The sequence below is a fragment of the Pinus tabuliformis genome, chromosome Q, assembly GCF_031772625.1.
Source record: "Pinus tabuliformis cultivar Carrire ecotype Pingquan chromosome Q, CPIR1, whole genome shotgun sequence".
Classification (NCBI taxonomy): Eukaryota; Viridiplantae; Streptophyta; class Pinopsida; order Pinales; family Pinaceae; genus Pinus; species Pinus tabuliformis.
In genome coordinates, this window is record NC_142296.1 from 449,760,177 (window position 1) to 449,778,231 (window position 18,055).

The 18,055-nt window shown below is 34.6% G+C and overlaps 1 protein-coding gene across 1 annotated transcript; it reads left to right on the forward strand.

Moving 5' to 3' along the window:
• Positions 1-14,780: 14,780 nt before the first annotated feature.
• Positions 14,781-15,943, forward strand: LOC149220132 (delta(12)-acyl-lipid-desaturase-like). Its single transcript, XM_089382734.1, has one exon. The coding sequence runs from the start codon at positions 14,822-14,824 to the stop codon at positions 15,941-15,943; it is 1,122 nt and encodes a 373-aa protein (XP_089238860.1). The 5' UTR covers positions 14,781-14,821.
• The last annotated feature ends 2,112 nt before the right edge of the window (positions 15,944-18,055 follow it).

Consider the following 18,055-nt stretch of genomic DNA (forward strand, 5'->3'; position numbering starts at 1 on the left):
ACATTGGGTTGTAATGTAAACAACAAATTGAATCACTATAGTGAGGTTGGAATTATTGATTTTTTTTCTCCACTTTTGCCAACCATGAGAGTTGGGAGTGTAAGATACAATAACCATTTGAAGTTCTTCTACATTTACAATTATTTTTTTATCAGAGTTCGAACTCTCTGATCCATAGAATCTTTTGGTGTCACTTACCTATTTTACCAAAAAAAATTCACATTCCGTTGTTGGAGTACTCAAGATGGTGGTGCTTTAGCCAGAATCAATGAATCTACCTACTTAGCCATGATTTTCTCTATGATTTCCTAGGAGTTATTTTTAACATTCTTTGTAGTATTTTGGAGTTCTTCTTCCTCTTCCTCATCAACCTATTTGGGTCTTGTCTCATTTTTCTTTTGGTGTCCTTTTTCCCTCAGGACACAAGTTTTGAAGATGTCTAGTTTGAAGACAAATTTGGCATCTAAATGTCATATTTTCAAAGTCTAGAGCCTTGGAACACAACACATTATTATGAATTAGAATAATATGATTAGGAAAAACTTTACTAAGGTCTACCTCTACAAAAATCCTAGAAAATGTGAATATTCCATTTGTAAGTATATCCCTATCCACCTTTAGGAATTTCCCCAAAGAGTTGTCAATTCCTTCTAGCACTGTCTGATCCAGAAATGTAATTGAAGATTATGTAATTTGACCCACATTCGTACTGTGGAAACCACCATGGTATTTGCATAAAAACCTGGAAACCAAGGGATCATAAAAAGACATGCACTACCCCAGAACCATGGTCCCTATTTTAAGACGAAATCCATATATTTTTTGCATTAAATGATCTAGGTCTCGGTGTGACAAAGGACCCTTCCAAGACCTTTTACTTTTGTGATGTGTTAAATTACATTTTAAAAAGAAAATAAATGAATACATCTGCATGCTGTAAAGAAGAGGAGCATGACATTCATCAACACATGAAAACATAAGCTGTTGATAATGGAGTTCGTCAAGGAGGGACTACGTCTCCGGGACTTGGTGTCAAGATGGTGTAGGCCACTGCATTAAGTGTTGTCAATAATGATGATGTACATAAGAGGTATCGTCGCTATCATACAAGGAAAATTCCCTCACACAGGAGTGGCTCCAAGAGATGTTTGCCTATAGGAACTCTCAATCAAAAGGACTCCTATTAGTATGGCATAAACTCATGCATGATGATAATGAACATTCCACCAACATGGCATAAAAGGGATCTCAATGCAATCATACATGGTGACACATGAGTATACCATCAATATAATGATAAAGGGATGTCAAATAAAACATGATGAATCATGACAAGAAGTGCATCTAACAAATGATTCCACGTCACATCAAGCAGGAATCATGAAACAAGTAAGGAAACAAGATCCCACATCAAACATCAATAGAGATCAGTGCAGCACAATACATCTCATAACAAAAGAAGTACATGAACATACTGCATATACCTCACATCCAGGGGCCATCTGAAGAAGAAGATGTGAAACTGCTGAAGCTAGATGCACCATCAATTCTCTTGGCATCGAATCTCATGGAATGACTTCTCACATGCTGAATGTTAACACTTGCACTCCACTTTGAAAAGTGGCCGAAAAATGAAATGAGAAAATAGAAAATCTGAATACACCATCAAATTTTTGGCGTCGAATAGTGCAAAGAGGTCTGTCAAATTTTTGAATTCTGAGAAAGTGGAATTCTGGGGCTTAAGGAATCTTTTAGATTCCCCCTAGATTCCTCAAAGATTCCCACCTCTGGGTCCTCTGCAAAGATGCTACTCAGATCAAAATTTTGACTCCACCATCAGTTTCGTGTCACTGATAGGTGTAAGATCGACATAAAGTTTGTCCAATTTGGACACTGCAAAAATTTCACCCTCTTGAGATTTTCGCCCAATCATGGTTCCGCCTGTGTTTTTCCTAGGTTCATGGTTCTACCTTGTGAAATTCATTAATTAATTAAAAATCGCCTTGATCTGTGTGTGCACTCCTGGCTCCTCCATGCTTGGGTGCACTAATGAAATGACGGGTTAATATAAATCTTCAGGGGAAGGTATCAATGAGGACCCTTGTGGGTCATTGGTATGGTTGGTGGATTGTGTGGAGGTGGGATAGGTTTAAACCCCCCCCATTCCAAAATAGCACGTAACAAAGTTTTGGTTAACCGTCTTTTTAAATGGCGTGGAATTTGTTGGGAGGCACGTTGGGCACATTTATGTTTTGGTACATGGTGGTTGCGTGCTATATGAGGCTGACCCATGTGGGTCGGGCTGGTTCGATCCCCGCCAGCCTTGCACTTATACATGGCATATGGTTATGGTCTTGGGGGTTTGGTCTAGGTCCACTGGAGGTGGCCCGTGCCCACCCCATATATTATGTTCAATGTTACGGTGTTGGTTTGGAGGGCTCAGCGGGGTGATGGCTACTGAGCCACATTTAATGTAATTTGTTAAGTGGTTACGGTTGGGATGGCGGGGGTCATGGCCTGTCAGCCCTTTTAATAGAATTTTTGTTATCTAATAGTTTGGGGTGTGACGAAGGTGGCGAGGGTCATGGCCCGCCACCATTTTTTTTATAATTTTTATTTATTTATTTTAAAAACCAATAGTGACCGAAGGGGAAAAATTAAACAGGCCACAATTTCGCCCGGAATCTAGCCCAGGTTGGCTGGAATCCGGTGGCTGGATTTTCTACAAATTGTTGCCTTCTTAAGCCTACCCCATCAGCAAAAGTCAACCCAAACTTTTACTGGCTCGTTCTCCCTCATACGAGCTCAAATTGATGAACCATTCACATCGTCGCAGTAGAGACAATGAGATCTACACTCAGGTCATAGTTCGAGAGAATTCTAATCATTTTATTTTCAAGCTTCCATAAGCCCTCTTTGTCCTATGTGTGTCTCTAGAGCCACCTACATCAATACTCCCCATTAAGGAGCTTTTGGTCCTCCAAAATCATGAAAAATAATTTGCAATTTTTCTGTAGCTTGTCTGCATCACAAGTGTCCTGAAAGGTCTCGCTTCCATCTCCTTCACCTTTGTTCTTCGGAGCCTAAAGCGATGAGCTGACACCTACAACCTGTAGTATATTGTTTTTTCAAATTACATGCTTGATTTTCATGACCAACTAATGACCAAATTGTCCCACACTTGCCATGAGTTCATAACACATACTCGGTGGTCAAGTTTACATCAAGATGGACACAATAACCCAGCTACAAAAACAAGGCTGAAATATCATTGTTGCTTCAACAAGTGATGGAAAACACATCATCACTGCAACACATGATTTATAAAGATAAGGCCAAACACTATCGTTTCTTTGATAAGTGATGGAAACATGGCATCACTTTCACAGTTTATCATGCAACACAAAATAAGACCAAACATCATTGTTGTTGAATAAGTGATGAAAAAGACATCATCACTTTTACATTTTAAAATGTAACAAATGATTTACAAAAGCACGACCATGACAAGCTAACATATCTAGAAACCATTTTTCACTTATTGTTGTGAATGGGTCACCCCCCTATGGTGGTTTTTCTTGTCGAACAATTGTTGCACCTTGCTCATGCACCGAAAATTTGTCTTTAAGGAGTTGCTCTGGATGGAGCCTCAAACAAGTGGCTCTTTCATGACCACCTTTGTAGCAATGACTTCAATACATCTTCTTCCTCCATATCTTCTTTACCTGCTGCGGAGAGGGTCTTTCACGCCTCATCCTTTTGTGTGCTGCTATTCTTTTCCAACACATAGAAAATGTATGGTTATCTAATCCACAAATTTAGATAGATGTCTTTCAATTCCATGATTTTCATTCATCTTTAACAACATGACTATAATTTAAATGAAAACTCGAATGTTGAGAGTGGTTATGCCTTTCCTTGATGTCTCTAGTGTAAGTATGGCGATGAGAGCTTTCCTCAACTCATTCCCTTCCATGGGCACTACCATGGGATGATGAGGGTGTGTTCCCATCATTCACTTTCCTTGACAATTTCGACGATGTCTCAAAAGCATATGATACCTTCGAGAATTCTCCCTCAGTGTATCTGAAGCCTACAAATTGAGGTCTCTGCACAACCTCCAATGGTTGAGTTATGCCTTGGTTATTAACACCAAGTACTTTGTCCTCCTCATGCCTCATCCTAGTAAGGAGCCTCATGTTTGTCCCTGTAATTGGGATCTCCAAATATCCAATAGAAATCATACTATGTGAAGATGAAACCAAAAAGAAATCAAAATCTTTTACCTCCTCTCTCAATTTGGAAAGAACTGATGAGGGTTTCTCATCATCTGTTGTTGGTGGTTCTCTAGTTGTCTTGGCACATTCCCTAACTTCCTTTCTGACATACCCAAGTCCTATTCGACAAGATAATTCTCCTACTTTGATGGGGTTGACAATGCCTTAGCCATTAATGCCCAAGCCTTTTCCTTCATACCCATTTTCTTCAATAGTTTGGAACCAATTCCTCTAGTATGATTTTCAAAAACAGTGAAATCATCATCAGGACACATACATGAATTTAGAGAATTACTTTTTACCTCACATGGTTCACGCTGTAGGTTTTCCAAGGCCTCATCCTTTTCTTGCATCTATCATAGAAAACTATGTTTCTCCTATTTCTCTTCATGTAGAAGCATCTTCAATTTGGCATTCTTTGTTTGAAGTTTGTGCTTTAGTTCCTCCAGGGCCTCTTCCATGGCTTGCAACTGAAGCTCCAATTGCTCCTTTTCTTCTGTGTCTTTTTGTAGAGTTTCATACATTATTTCCACCCTTTTGGAAATTTTGAGCATGGTCTCATACATCGCCTTTTCATCCTTTGTCAATACACATTCCATTGGTCATACTTGCAATTCACATCCACGCAAAGACCCCTCTGATACCACTTGATCCGTGTCCAGGTGTGACAAAGGACCCTTCCAAGACCATTTACTTTCGTGATGTGTTAAATTGAATTTTTAAAAGAACATAAATGAATACATCTGCATGATGTAAAGAAGAGGAACATGACATTCATCAATACATGGAAACATAATCCGTTGATAACAGAGTTCGTCCAGGAGGGACTACGTCTCCAGGACTTAGTCTCAAGATCGTGTAAGCCGTTGCATTAAGTGTTGTCAATAGTGATGATGTACATAAGAGGTGTTGTTGCTATCATACAAGGAAAATGCCCTCACGCAGGAGTGGCTCCAAGAGATGTTCCCCTACATGAACTCTTAGTCAAAAGGACTCCTATAAGTATGACACAAACTCATGCATGATGATAGTGAACATCCCGCTAACATGGTATAAAAGGGATATCAATGCAATCATACATGGCGACACATGAGTATCCCATCAACATAACGACAAAGGGATCTAAAATAAAACATGACGAATCATGACAACAAGTACATCTCAAAAATGATTCCATGTCACATCAAGAAGGAATCATGAAACAAGTAAGGAAACAAGATCCCACATCAAACATCAACAGGGATCAATGTAGCACAATGAATCTCATAGAAAAAGAAGTACATGAACATATTGCATATACCTCACATCTAGGGGCCATCTGAAGAAGTCGATTTCAAATTGTTGAAGCTGGATGCACTACCAATTCTCGTGGCATCGAATCTCATGGAATGACTGCTTGCATGATGGATGCTGACACCTGCACTCCACTTTGAAAAGTGGCCGAAAAACGAAATGAGAAAATGGAAAATCTGAATACACCATTAGATTTGTGGCGTTGAATAGTTGAAAATCGACTATCAAATTTCTAAATTCTGAGAAAGTGGAATTTTGGGGTTGAAGGAAGCTTTTAGATTCCCCTAAATTCCTCAAATATTCCCCACTCTGGGTCCTCTACCAATCTGCTACTCAAATCAAAATTCTGACTACGCCATCAGGTTCGTGTCAGTGAGAGGTGTAAGATCAACATAAAGTTTGTCTAATTTAGACACTGCAAAAATTTCACCCTCTTGAGAATTTTTCCCAATCATGGTTCCACTTGTGTTTTTTTGAGGTTCATGGTTCCACCCTGAAAAATTCATTAATTAATTAAGTTTGCCTCGATCCGCGTGCACACTCTTGTCTCCTCCATGCTTGGGCACACTCATGAAATGACGGGTTAATATAAATTTTTGGGCAAAGGTATTAATGAGGACCCTTGTGGGTCATTGGTATGGTTGGTGGATTGCGTGGAGGTCGGTGAGGTTCAAATCCCGCCCACTCCAAAATAGCACGTACTAAAGTTTTGGTTACCCTTTTTTTTTAAATGGCGCAGAATTTGTTTGGATGCACGTTGGGTGCATTTAAGTTTTGGTACATGGTGGTTGTGCATTATATGAGGCCGCCTGGTGGGGGCCGACCCACATGGGCTGGGAGGGTTCGATCCCTACCGACCTCGCACTTATACATGACATATGGTTATGGTCTTGGGGGTCTGGCCTGGGTCCAACGAAGGTGTTATGAAACCAACTCACAAAAGATAGAAAATATAGATGAATGCCTCAGAAATAAGCCTCTTCGAGGGGGCAACCTCCTTTACATTACACAAAACAACAATTCTTGGATGATACAAATGACAAGATCTCCTTTCTATATATAGGAGTCTAAGGGGTCATAATATAATCAGAACCGACATAACAATAATAATGTAAGGGCACAATAATAACAATAGTGGGCTTCTATGGGGCACAATAATAACAATATGGGGACTAAATGGGCACAACACTATAATAAAGAGATTGTACTAATAACAATAAGGGGTTACACTAGTAGTATAGGGACCTAACATGCCCCTCTCCTTCAAAAAGTGTTGTCCTCAATGCTTTAGTAGTTCTTGGTGCTTTTGTATAAATTCTTATCCTCCCATGTGGAATCTTCAGCGGGTATGTTCTTCTACTTGATGAGATACTCTGAAATTGATCTATTTCGTAGCTTTCTCAGTTCTGTGACTGCTTCAGGTTCCAATATGATTTTTCCTTCCTTGTCAAGTTCTCACAATACTGTTTGAACTGGGATCTTCTGCAACTTTTGAATGAGTTCCCACTCCTTTGGGCATATGGATATATGAAAGGTTTGATGTTTGGAAGAACACTTCATGGAATCAAATGAATAGCATGATCATGATCAAGAATAGGTGGAAGGACTTTGGGAGTCTTAAATACCTCGGAATGATTGTCCAAAACGTTTTGGAGATCTAGAGAAATACATGATTTTGATGTGGGATCCTCTAGTCAGCATAATTGTGCAATTACACACCATTGTTCTTTATTTAGAAGCTTTGTCATGCTGTTAGAGCTGATTACCTTTCCAGGTCTTCCTTTGATACCCCTCAATTCAACTTCCTCTCCTTCCCAAAAAAATTCAAGAAAAGTTCTTGAAAATTAAAAGCTATCATACCCAAAGATTGTAGCCATTGGACTCCTAGTAAAACATCAACACCACCCATTGGAATTGAAGGCATTGGGCTATTCAATACATATTCTCCCATCGAAAGCTTGACATTATGGCACTTTCTAGAGAAATGTATGGTTCCTCCACTTGCAACCATCACTTGACACACTGGTACTGGATATAGGAAGCAATTCAATTCCTTGGCTATCTTATAATTAATAAAATTATGGGTACTGCCTTAATCAATCAACACTCTTACCTTTTTCTTCTTGATATGTCTTTCTATCTTGATAGTTTGAGAAGTGGTAATTTCTTCCAATGGATTACAAGATATGGTCGGCTTGATTTCTTGAGACTCGATGTGATCTTTCAATTCTTGAACATTTTTCTTCTTGACATGTCCTTCTATATTGATAGTTTCAGGAGTGGTAATTCCATCCAATGCATTACAAGATATGGTTAGATTCATTTCTTCTTTCTTGATGTGATCTTTCACTTCTTGAACCTTTTTCTTCTTGATATGTCCTTCTATCTTGAGAGTTTTAGGAGTGGTAATTCTTTCCAATGCTTTACAAGATATGGTCGGATTCATTTCTTCTTTCTATGTCGTTGGTTCCTGGTGTATATACCCTTCTTTTGACGTTTTTTGATCCTTTTCCTCCTCCTCTCCCCAACCAATGTAAAATAATTTCTTCTCAACACACTTATGACCTTTAATGTATTTGTTATCGCAATTGTAAAAAAGCCCGTTTTCTCTTTTTTCTTCCAATTTTTGTGGTGTTGCTCTAAAGAAGGTGTCTCTCTTTGTATCCTCATAATGTGTTATCATTTCCTTCATGAAAATTGACCACGTAACAAGCTGTTTACGAGAACAAAGCCCTTTATACAATAAAAATTGATCCGGTTCTAAATATGAAGATGCAATACATACCTTTTGTAACAATGGTACACCTTGTAAATCAAAATATTGCTCCATCTATAGTATCCAATTTACTGGATCCTTTCCATCAAACTTCTTCATATCGCCTTTTCTTGATTTTAAGCGCTCTATCTTGAAATGACTGTAACTCTGTACTTTCAGAACTCAAAGTTATGAAATTGTCTCTTGCAGTAACCTTCTGAGTCCTATTTCCAACCCAACAAGTCTGATCAGAATTTGATTCTCCAAGGAAGAGTTATGCCCAATCTCCTAAGATGACTTGATTATATAATGTTTTGGTAGAGCGAACTTGTATGACTGCCACGTGTCACTGTCTCGACCTTCAGATTTGAAAACTATGTACTGAAAACTAAAATCCATCCTCTTTCTATAACTTCTTACAAAATTTCAATTTGTTGCTCAGAGAGAAAGTTATGATGATTTTCCCAAGGCCACCTGTTCAAGATGTACTTCAGGAATCTGCAAAAACCCTAACTTCCTCAGATCATATATTCGAAAATGCAGCGATACAAGATCTAAAATTCAGACCCAAGGTTTAGATCGATTTCTTCTCAAATGGGTTTTTGTTTTAACTTTTGAAACTTCGTAGCGAAAACGTTATAGCGAAAATTCCACGGTGACCTATTTTAGATGAAGTTCTGATGCTTGCAAAAAATATAACTTCCTCATATCATATCTCCGAAAATATAGTGAGACAAGCTCTAAAATTCGGATCCAAGGTTCAGCAAGATTTCGTCTCAAATGGGTTGTATTTTTAGCTTTTGAAATGTTCCCAAACAAAATTTATAGCGAAAAATCCATGATGACCTGTTTGGAGTAGCGAAAACCCTAAAATCCAAAGCTTTGATACCGAATGTTACGAAACCAACTCACAAAAAGATAGATGAACGCCTTAGAAATAAGCCTCTTCGAGGGGGCAACCTCCTTTACATTACATAAATGAACAATTCTTGGATGATACAAATGACAAGACCTCCTTTCTATATATAGGAGTCTAAGGGGTCATAATATAATCAAAGCCGACATAACAATAATAATGTAAGGGAACAATAATAAAAATAGTGGGCTTCTATGGGGCACAATAATAAGAATATGGGGACTAAATGGGCACAACAATATAATAAGGGGATTGTACTAATAACAATAAGGGGTTACACTAGTAGTATAGGGACCTAACAGAAGGTGGCCCACGCCCACCCCCTATATTATGTTTAATGTTATGGTGTTGGATTGGAGGGCTCGACGGGATGATGGTGGCCGAACCACATTTAATGTAATTTGTTAAGTGGTTGCATTTGGGCCAGCGGGGGTCATGGCCTATTGGCCCTTTTAATAGAATTTTTATTATGTAATAGTTTGGGGTGTGACGACGGTGGTGGGGGTCATGGCCCACCACCACTTTTTTTATATATATTTTTTATTTTAAAAACCAATAGTCCTTTTTTTAAAAATTCAAAAAAATAACCGAAGGGAACAAATTAAACAAGCCACAAATTCACTCAGAATCTGGCCCAGGTTGGCCAGAATCCGGTGGCCGAATTTTGTCCAAATTGTTGCCATGGTAGAGAGATAGGTCTCTCATCCCAAACCTTCAATAATATAGTGGAGATGAAAAACACCACTACTCCCGGGCTTGGAAACTTATCATGCCTTCAGATCAAATCTACAAAAAAAAAACTTAGGAGCACCACCTATCTATGACTTGTCCAGGCTAACTCTCTGATTTGTAAGGTGATGGATCCGATCTTCGTCAGGAGACATTAACAAAAATTGTTTGAGTTTAGGTAGACGCAGATCTTACAGTGTCATAGCAAATACCTCCTTCATTGTGGCCCGATCTAGACCCTCTCTCAAATGATTAATCCTAACAGTGGTAGTGCCTTCTCGATAGCGACACGACATCCATAAATCGTGCGTGGAGACTTCAGATATTACCAAAATCAAACAATGCTCGGCGAAGACGACATGACTGAGAGCAAAGAGTTAAAAACAAAAAAACCTCTGCACAAAATTGGAATTATTGATGTTTTATAATATTTTTAATTATTTTACCAATACTTTTAAACACTTTATACTACATTATAGAAATATATTTCATTAAAATAATTAATATATTTTTTTAAATAATAAATAAATTAAAATATACATATTAACATCATCGATCCAATTACTAAAATTAGCCCAAAAGACTTTTGAAAATAGTCATTGCCATTAGTTACGGCAATAAATTAAATATTATTATCATGCTCTCTAAGGGTTGCACCGATCACATGCGTTTTGTTATTACTGTATTCAACCTTGGCCCCGCCATCTTTTTGTGCATTCATTCACTCCGTGTTCTGCATTCACATTTTCATCGCTAAAAACATTGGTATTTGGTCGACGTACAACTTATTCTATTCATTCACGGAAACTTGTTCTATTCATTCACTCCGTATTGCTACATTCACATTTTCAACACCAAAAACATTGGTATTTTGGTGATGTTTGCTATGTTTGCATATTTTGTAGGTTAAATGTTGCATATTTTATATAGAATTTATGTAAAACAATATTTTATTGGGAAATTATGTTACTAATCAATTTTTCTTATAGAGTGACATGTTTCATTAAAGGATAATAAGAATATAAAATATATCAAATAAAATAAAAGTGTTGATATCATAATTTTAATCAAAATAATAATAAATAAAATATTATAATGTTTAGAAGACTATATATAATCATGGTCGAGAATTGATCATCTCGATAGCTAAATATTATAGCATGAAGAATTATTGAAAGATCATTTTAGAAAATGACTATATTGGAGTCAAAGAAATAGCAAAATAAGAATTTAGAGTAAAGAATGAAATTGAATTATATAAATAATAAATTAATAGCTTTGTAATCTTATATTTGATAGATATTTCAATTTTAAGTAGAAGGAATGAAGGATGTAAAAATAGTCATGTTTTAGTAGAGCACACTCGCATATTAAATATGAAGTAATGTAAGTTGATAATGTCAAGGTGAAATTAGCAAACAACTTTCTTATAGTTTCCCTTCTTGTAATATCATAGTCTTATTTGGAAACCTTGTTGGTGGATACTTTATTATTATGCACTTTTCCTTTTCATGTATCTTGTTTTATACATAGAAGCATATCATGGAAAATATACCCACCATATTGTAAACCTAACTCGTTGCTGCAACTTTATGCATTCACCAGCATTCCCTTCCCTTTGAGATTCATTCTAGGAATGTTTAAAATGCAATAAAAGGTCATTACAACTCAACTCACATGTTTTGACTTCCATTATATAAACCACATGATATACATAATACAAATGTATTGCGTTGTAATTTAGGAGTCACAAAGAGGCTGATCTGTATAATTTAGAGTATGAATCTAGTTGTCAAGAGAAATATTAATTGGAGTATTTTTTAAAATGCAATCCAAAATAAAGAGGGCCTTGAAAACATGATATCACATTCACTCCCCCTTCATTTTAAGACCATCCTTATTGTCTCTTTGTTTCCATCCATAAGACTATTTCTTCATGTCGTTATTCTTCAACTACATCCACCATGGCATCCTCTTCATTTCAGATATGCACATGATGGTTGTCTAGATAGCAATGTCCCTCATTTTCTTTCACTACCTTGAGATTCTTCATTGTTTCAATAGTTTAATATATAAATAGGACAATTATTATAGCTACAATAATCATTATTATTGCATTAGCAAGAATTTCAAAAGTAAAACACATATATTTAATGTCTTTTTGGCACCAACTAAAATGTATTATAATTATCTTACATAAATTCATTCAAGCCATATCTTTACTGTCTAAATGACTGTTTGAAAATCAAACTTCCCCTTCTCTTATAAACAATCCACAAAAAGAATTTTCTTATTAAAATTTACTAGAAAAAAATAGATACATATATCAATGCAATTAGTCCTATCAAAAATTTTAAATTAGAAATTCTTATTATAATCTTTTCTTATTCTTATTTTTACTTTCTACAAAACTATTTTTCAAACAAATAGATATTTTACTAAGGAATTTAGACTTCTGTGATCCATAACATTGTATAGATAATCTTCGGCAAAATCACATAACCAATCTTTTGTCAAAGATTGGTTATGCGATTTTGGGGAAGATTATCTATACAAGATATTTTACTCTCAATTTATTTTATCATAATTATTTCAATTTTATATTAATTAAATTAATGAAATATAATATCTTTATATATTAATATGGTATATGTACAATTTTTATTGCAATAATGTCACCACATGCATAGCTTTTTTAACCAACTGGAAGGTATTTTATCTATTATGCTTTTGAGTCAAGTTGGTGTTATTTTTAGGCAGGAAGGTGGCTTGATTCCGGAGATAATAACGGGCAACATGCTTTTCATAATGAAAAATGTTATATCTTTAAATTAATTATTATAATGATGTTTGATTGTTTGGTTGTATTATTTTAGAGTGATAATATGTTTTTATATATTTTATTATTAAAATTAAGGAATATATATCAAAATGGTTTATTAAATAAATAAATTATTAATTTATGGTATAGAATTTGATATTATTTGTTGTTTTAGTATTTATATAATAGGTTTATTTTAAAATAAGTTTTTAGAAATTTAATTAAATTGTTAGACTGATCAATAAATTATTAGTTTATTGTATAGAATTTGATATTATTTATTGTTTTAGTATTTATATAATAAGTTTATTTTAAAATAAGTTTTTAGAAATTTAATAAAATTGTTAAACTGATGATATACATTTAAAATTTAAATAATATTTATGAAATACTAAATTAGATAAAAAATAAATCTATGTCAAAACTAATTATATTTTTTATTTAGTTTTAAAACTTTATAAAATTAATTCTTTATATGGATTGTAAAAATAATTTATAAATTGTCTACTTAAAAAGTTATCATATGTTATTTATAATTTAAAAATTTCCATAAAATACATTATAACAAATATTATTTATATCTTAAAAATTTTCAGTAATATCTATATTTAAAAAGATTATTATAACAAATATTATTTATATCTTAGAAATTTCCATGAATATCTATAATTAAAAATCTTCTTACAGAGTTTATGATTTTTATTTATGCTTATCCTAAATCGAGATCTCGATATCAAAAGCAAAGAGATAAATAAATTGACAACAATTGATAGCACGTACTTCTCTCCAGTGCTTCTCGCATCCTCAGTACCATTTCCTTGGCATAAAGTTGCATACTCTGCGCATCGTGAATCGGCTACTTGGAATTCTTTGGTTTCTTTGGCATCGCATAGCGCTCAAATCTCTGCATCAAAAGAAATTGCACTTGATGCTCTCCGTTTGTTTGAAAGATTAAAACTTCTTCAGAAAAATGGGAAGAATCATTACGAAAGGAAATTGAATTAAGAGAGAATATGATTAATTAAGATAGCGTTTTAGTTTTGTAAAATCAATGTTTCTTATCACATTTGTATTTATATTTTTGAGTTTAGCTAGTATTTTATATTAGGGAAAAAATAAAAATAAAAACTCCTCATCGTGAATTTGAGGATGATTTTTTGAACACCTTAAAATAACACTTCTTTTATGGCACGAGAATATCTATTCATAGTTGAAATTTTATGTGCAGGCATGGTTATGGACATCTCTTTTGTTTTTTTCATAGGTTTCGTTCATTTTTCCCTGGGTATGCCTTTGTTTATCTCTTAATTATTTCAAATAATATTGTTGGTCTAATCCCTACTTAGTCTAATATTGCGTGACAATGATTTTTCAAAAATAATGGTTACATATTTATTAATGAATTTTCAAAAATAATGGTTACATATCTATTAATGTTTTTCTTTTGGAAAACATACTTTCTGATATTTTCTAGCAAAATACATGCAGTGCAAGTCTATCACTCTCAGTAATTTAAAATACTGGGTTGAGAATAAAATGGCAAATATATTTAGACTGTAAATATATTTTCAAATTAAATTAAATTATTTTTGAATATGATGAAATAGATTAAAAGACTAAATAGGGAATACAGTGTTTTTAAATATCTCTGACATAGAAATTAACTTAATATCTAATACCAATATTTATATGAATAACATCTCCATTACAGATTGGATATTTTGAAACTTAACTAAATCTTATTGGAATAGAATCAATCAAACAAATTGAAAGACTAAATAAACTACAAAATACCTTTAAAATAGAAATTAACACAATATCTAATAACCAAGCCTTTTTTTTATAACATCTTAACCACAACATTATTTTCCTGATATATAATATCAGTTTAATGAATTACATTCTCTATTTTCACTTTGCAGGAAGCCATATCTATACGAAGTGAACTCTACTATCTGTATGCGCGGGTTGCACCCTATGACATAATCTTTTGCAGAGACTTGTAAGTTAAAACTTGGCGTGGTGAGAAGATGGCATTGCCTTTCAAGAAAGATATAAGAGAGCGAGCTCCTTGTGGAATGCCACCGTTTACATTGGGAGAATTGAAGAAAGCCATTCCACCTCACTGCTTCAACAGATCACTGCTCACATCATTCTCATATCTAGGATACGATCTTCTTATTGTTGCGCTTCTGCTGTATTCCACAACCACCTCTTATTTCACAGCGCCTGGATTGCTTGGATGGGCGCTCTGGTTTGGTTACTGGGCAGCTCAGGGGTGCGTTCTGTTTGGTATATGGATTATAGCACATGAATGTGGACATCATGCATTTAGTGACTACTCTTTGGTGGATGATACAGTGGGGCTTATACTACATTCATGGCTTCTTGTACCATATTTCTCGTGGAAGTACAGTCATCGAAGACATCATAGCAACACTGGGAGCTTAGAACGAGATGAAGCTTTTGTTCCCTGGACAAAGAATGATATGATAAAGTTGACTTCCAGTCTGGCAGCTAACCCGCCGGGAAGGTTGTTGATGATAGCAATTTACCTCACCGTGGGGTGGCCGTTGTATCTGATGTTCAACGCTTCGGGAAGGAAGTATCCTCGATTTGCCTGCCACTTTGATCCATATTCCGCAATTTATAGCAAACGAGAGAGATTTCAAATACTGGTTAGTGACATCGCCTTGGTCGGAGTGGCTTATACTCTGTACCTGTTGGCCTCTGCTTATGGATTTTCTAGGCGCATAAAAGTATACGGTATTCCACTCTTGATTGTGAACGCATTTCTAGTGCTCATCACATGCCTGCAGCGCACGCATCCGACTCTTCCCCACTATGATGGATTAGAGTGGGAATGGATTAGGGGTGCACTGTCAACAGTTGACAGGGATTACGAAATGTTGAATAATGTATTCCATCACTTAACTGACACCCATGTGACTCATCATCTGTTCTCCATAATTCCTCATTACTATGCCATGGAAGCCACCAAGGATATTAAACTGATTCTGGGAAACTATTACTTCTATGACAGTACGCCTGTCTGCAACGCCTTATGGCGGGAGTTTAGAGAATGTGTGTATGTAGAGGCTGACTCCCCTAGAAAAAGTGGGATCTTGTGGTATAGACGCAAGTCCACTTAACGGTAACCGCCAGATATTCAGAGGGACTTCTGTTTCAACCCCGAGTTCCTTCCCTGCCTCATATGAATCATGTCCTGCACTGAGTAAGATTTTATTTTCAAGAATGAGCATCAGAACAAAAAAACTAATAAATTCATTATCAGTATCAACCAAGATTATGTCAGGAAAACCAAACACAAAAATATCATACTATAATTACGAATTTGTCTTCTTCATCCAAAAAAATAACATAGTTGCAAGTGGCACATATTTGTTTTGGATACATCCATCATCTATATGTTATATAGATTAATGTAAGTGAATTGTTTATACTTAATAATATTTTTACAAAGATATATTACACAGATTTGTATTACACATAGATTTGAAAATACAAAGATGAAAATATTTGGAGTTTAAAACTTTTTCACTATTACTCAAAAGGCACAAACTAGAAATACACTATATTCTAAACTATATCTCATTTAAACCATATTTTATTTTATGCTTTGTCATTCATATTTCTTTCTATTACATAACATGACTATATTAAATCACTAAACAATGTCTATTGATAGAGTCAATAATTATTTCCAACCATACTTGTGTAAAAAAGTCATTTTATTAACTAATATTTTATTATCATTCTAATTTATTGATACATATTAATATGGGATAGTTATAGAACTATCCATTCTAATAACTTATTAGAATGGATGGTAAATTAATGGATGTAATCATGTGATACTTATAGAAAGAAAAATCCATGTATTATGTTATTAGTATATTACCCTTCCAATTTCCAATTAAAGTGTAACAACTCATTTTCATTTGTTTTTATTTTCTAAATTAGACAATTTTCTTTTTTTGTAATTAAATATTCCAAATAAATATATTTATTTTTGGACTTATTTTCATTTGTTTAGTTAGATAATTTTTAAATAATCAAAATCTTCCAATTAAGTATTTCCAAATAATTAGTTTTTAAATAATTTAAGTAATTTCAAATAATTATTTTTCATTAAAAAAAATTGATATAGAAAGGCTATTTACCCTTCTTTTGAAATTTATAAATATTTCATTTTCTTGTAAAATTATTGGTAAATTTAAAACAATGGTTTTTTTAAAGTGAAATTATTGGTATTTCGGCGCTGTATCGGTCTCACATTGCATAGTTATCTTCACGTACAAGTTGTTCTATTTCCCGACTCATTCACTCGGTGCTACTGCGTTCACATTCACTAGGTGTTACAGCATTCACGTTTTCATCGATAAAAACATGGGCATTTTGCTGATGCATCCATTTCACCCTTAAAAGTTTGAATAGTTATATTTAATTACAAATTGTTATATTTTCGATGGGTTAAAATAAGTTAATTATTTTTGCTACAGGAGTGTGTTAAAGTTAGAGAGTGAGTTAACTTAGTGTTGAGTTAAGTTGAAATAATTTATGATTAAATTTATGATGTGTGGTTGTATGTCAAGATATTTTAGCGAGTTGTTAGTTAGAATAGATTAAATATTTTTTCATTGTAAGAATCAAATTTTGTGTGATCAATAAAAGATATACAACACCTGTGTTTTGAGTGAATTTTATGTTTTAGCTTATCTATCTTTCCAACAAATCACAAGATCAATAATGCAGGCAAAGCCAATGAGAAAAAAACCAACGATTTTTTAAAATTAAATTGCAAATTTGTCAAACTGTAAAAAGCACGTAAATTGTAAGCTTGGTACTTCTCAAAACATGGTGATGTGAAGAGGGTGGCTAATAGGACCACTCATCGCAGCTGTTCCTCAAAAAGGTGAACAATCAAGTGGAAGCATATGATCGGCCAAAAGAATGGAGGTGATGGCAAGAACACAACCAAGGCTCAAAAGGCTGGTAGCAGGGCAATCACAAAGGTTATTTACCAAAGGTGGGTTCATTTTTTAACAATATTGAACTCTGGGGGAACATATGCTCAGAGGTAGGTTTATTTTTTTAACGAGCTTGAACCATGCGATAACATTGCTCATTGGCGGGTTTATTTTTTAACGAGCTTGAACCTTGCATTAACATTGCTCAGAGCTCGGTTTATTTTTAATGAGCTTGAACCGTGGGATAACGTATGCTTAGATTTCTCTTTATGT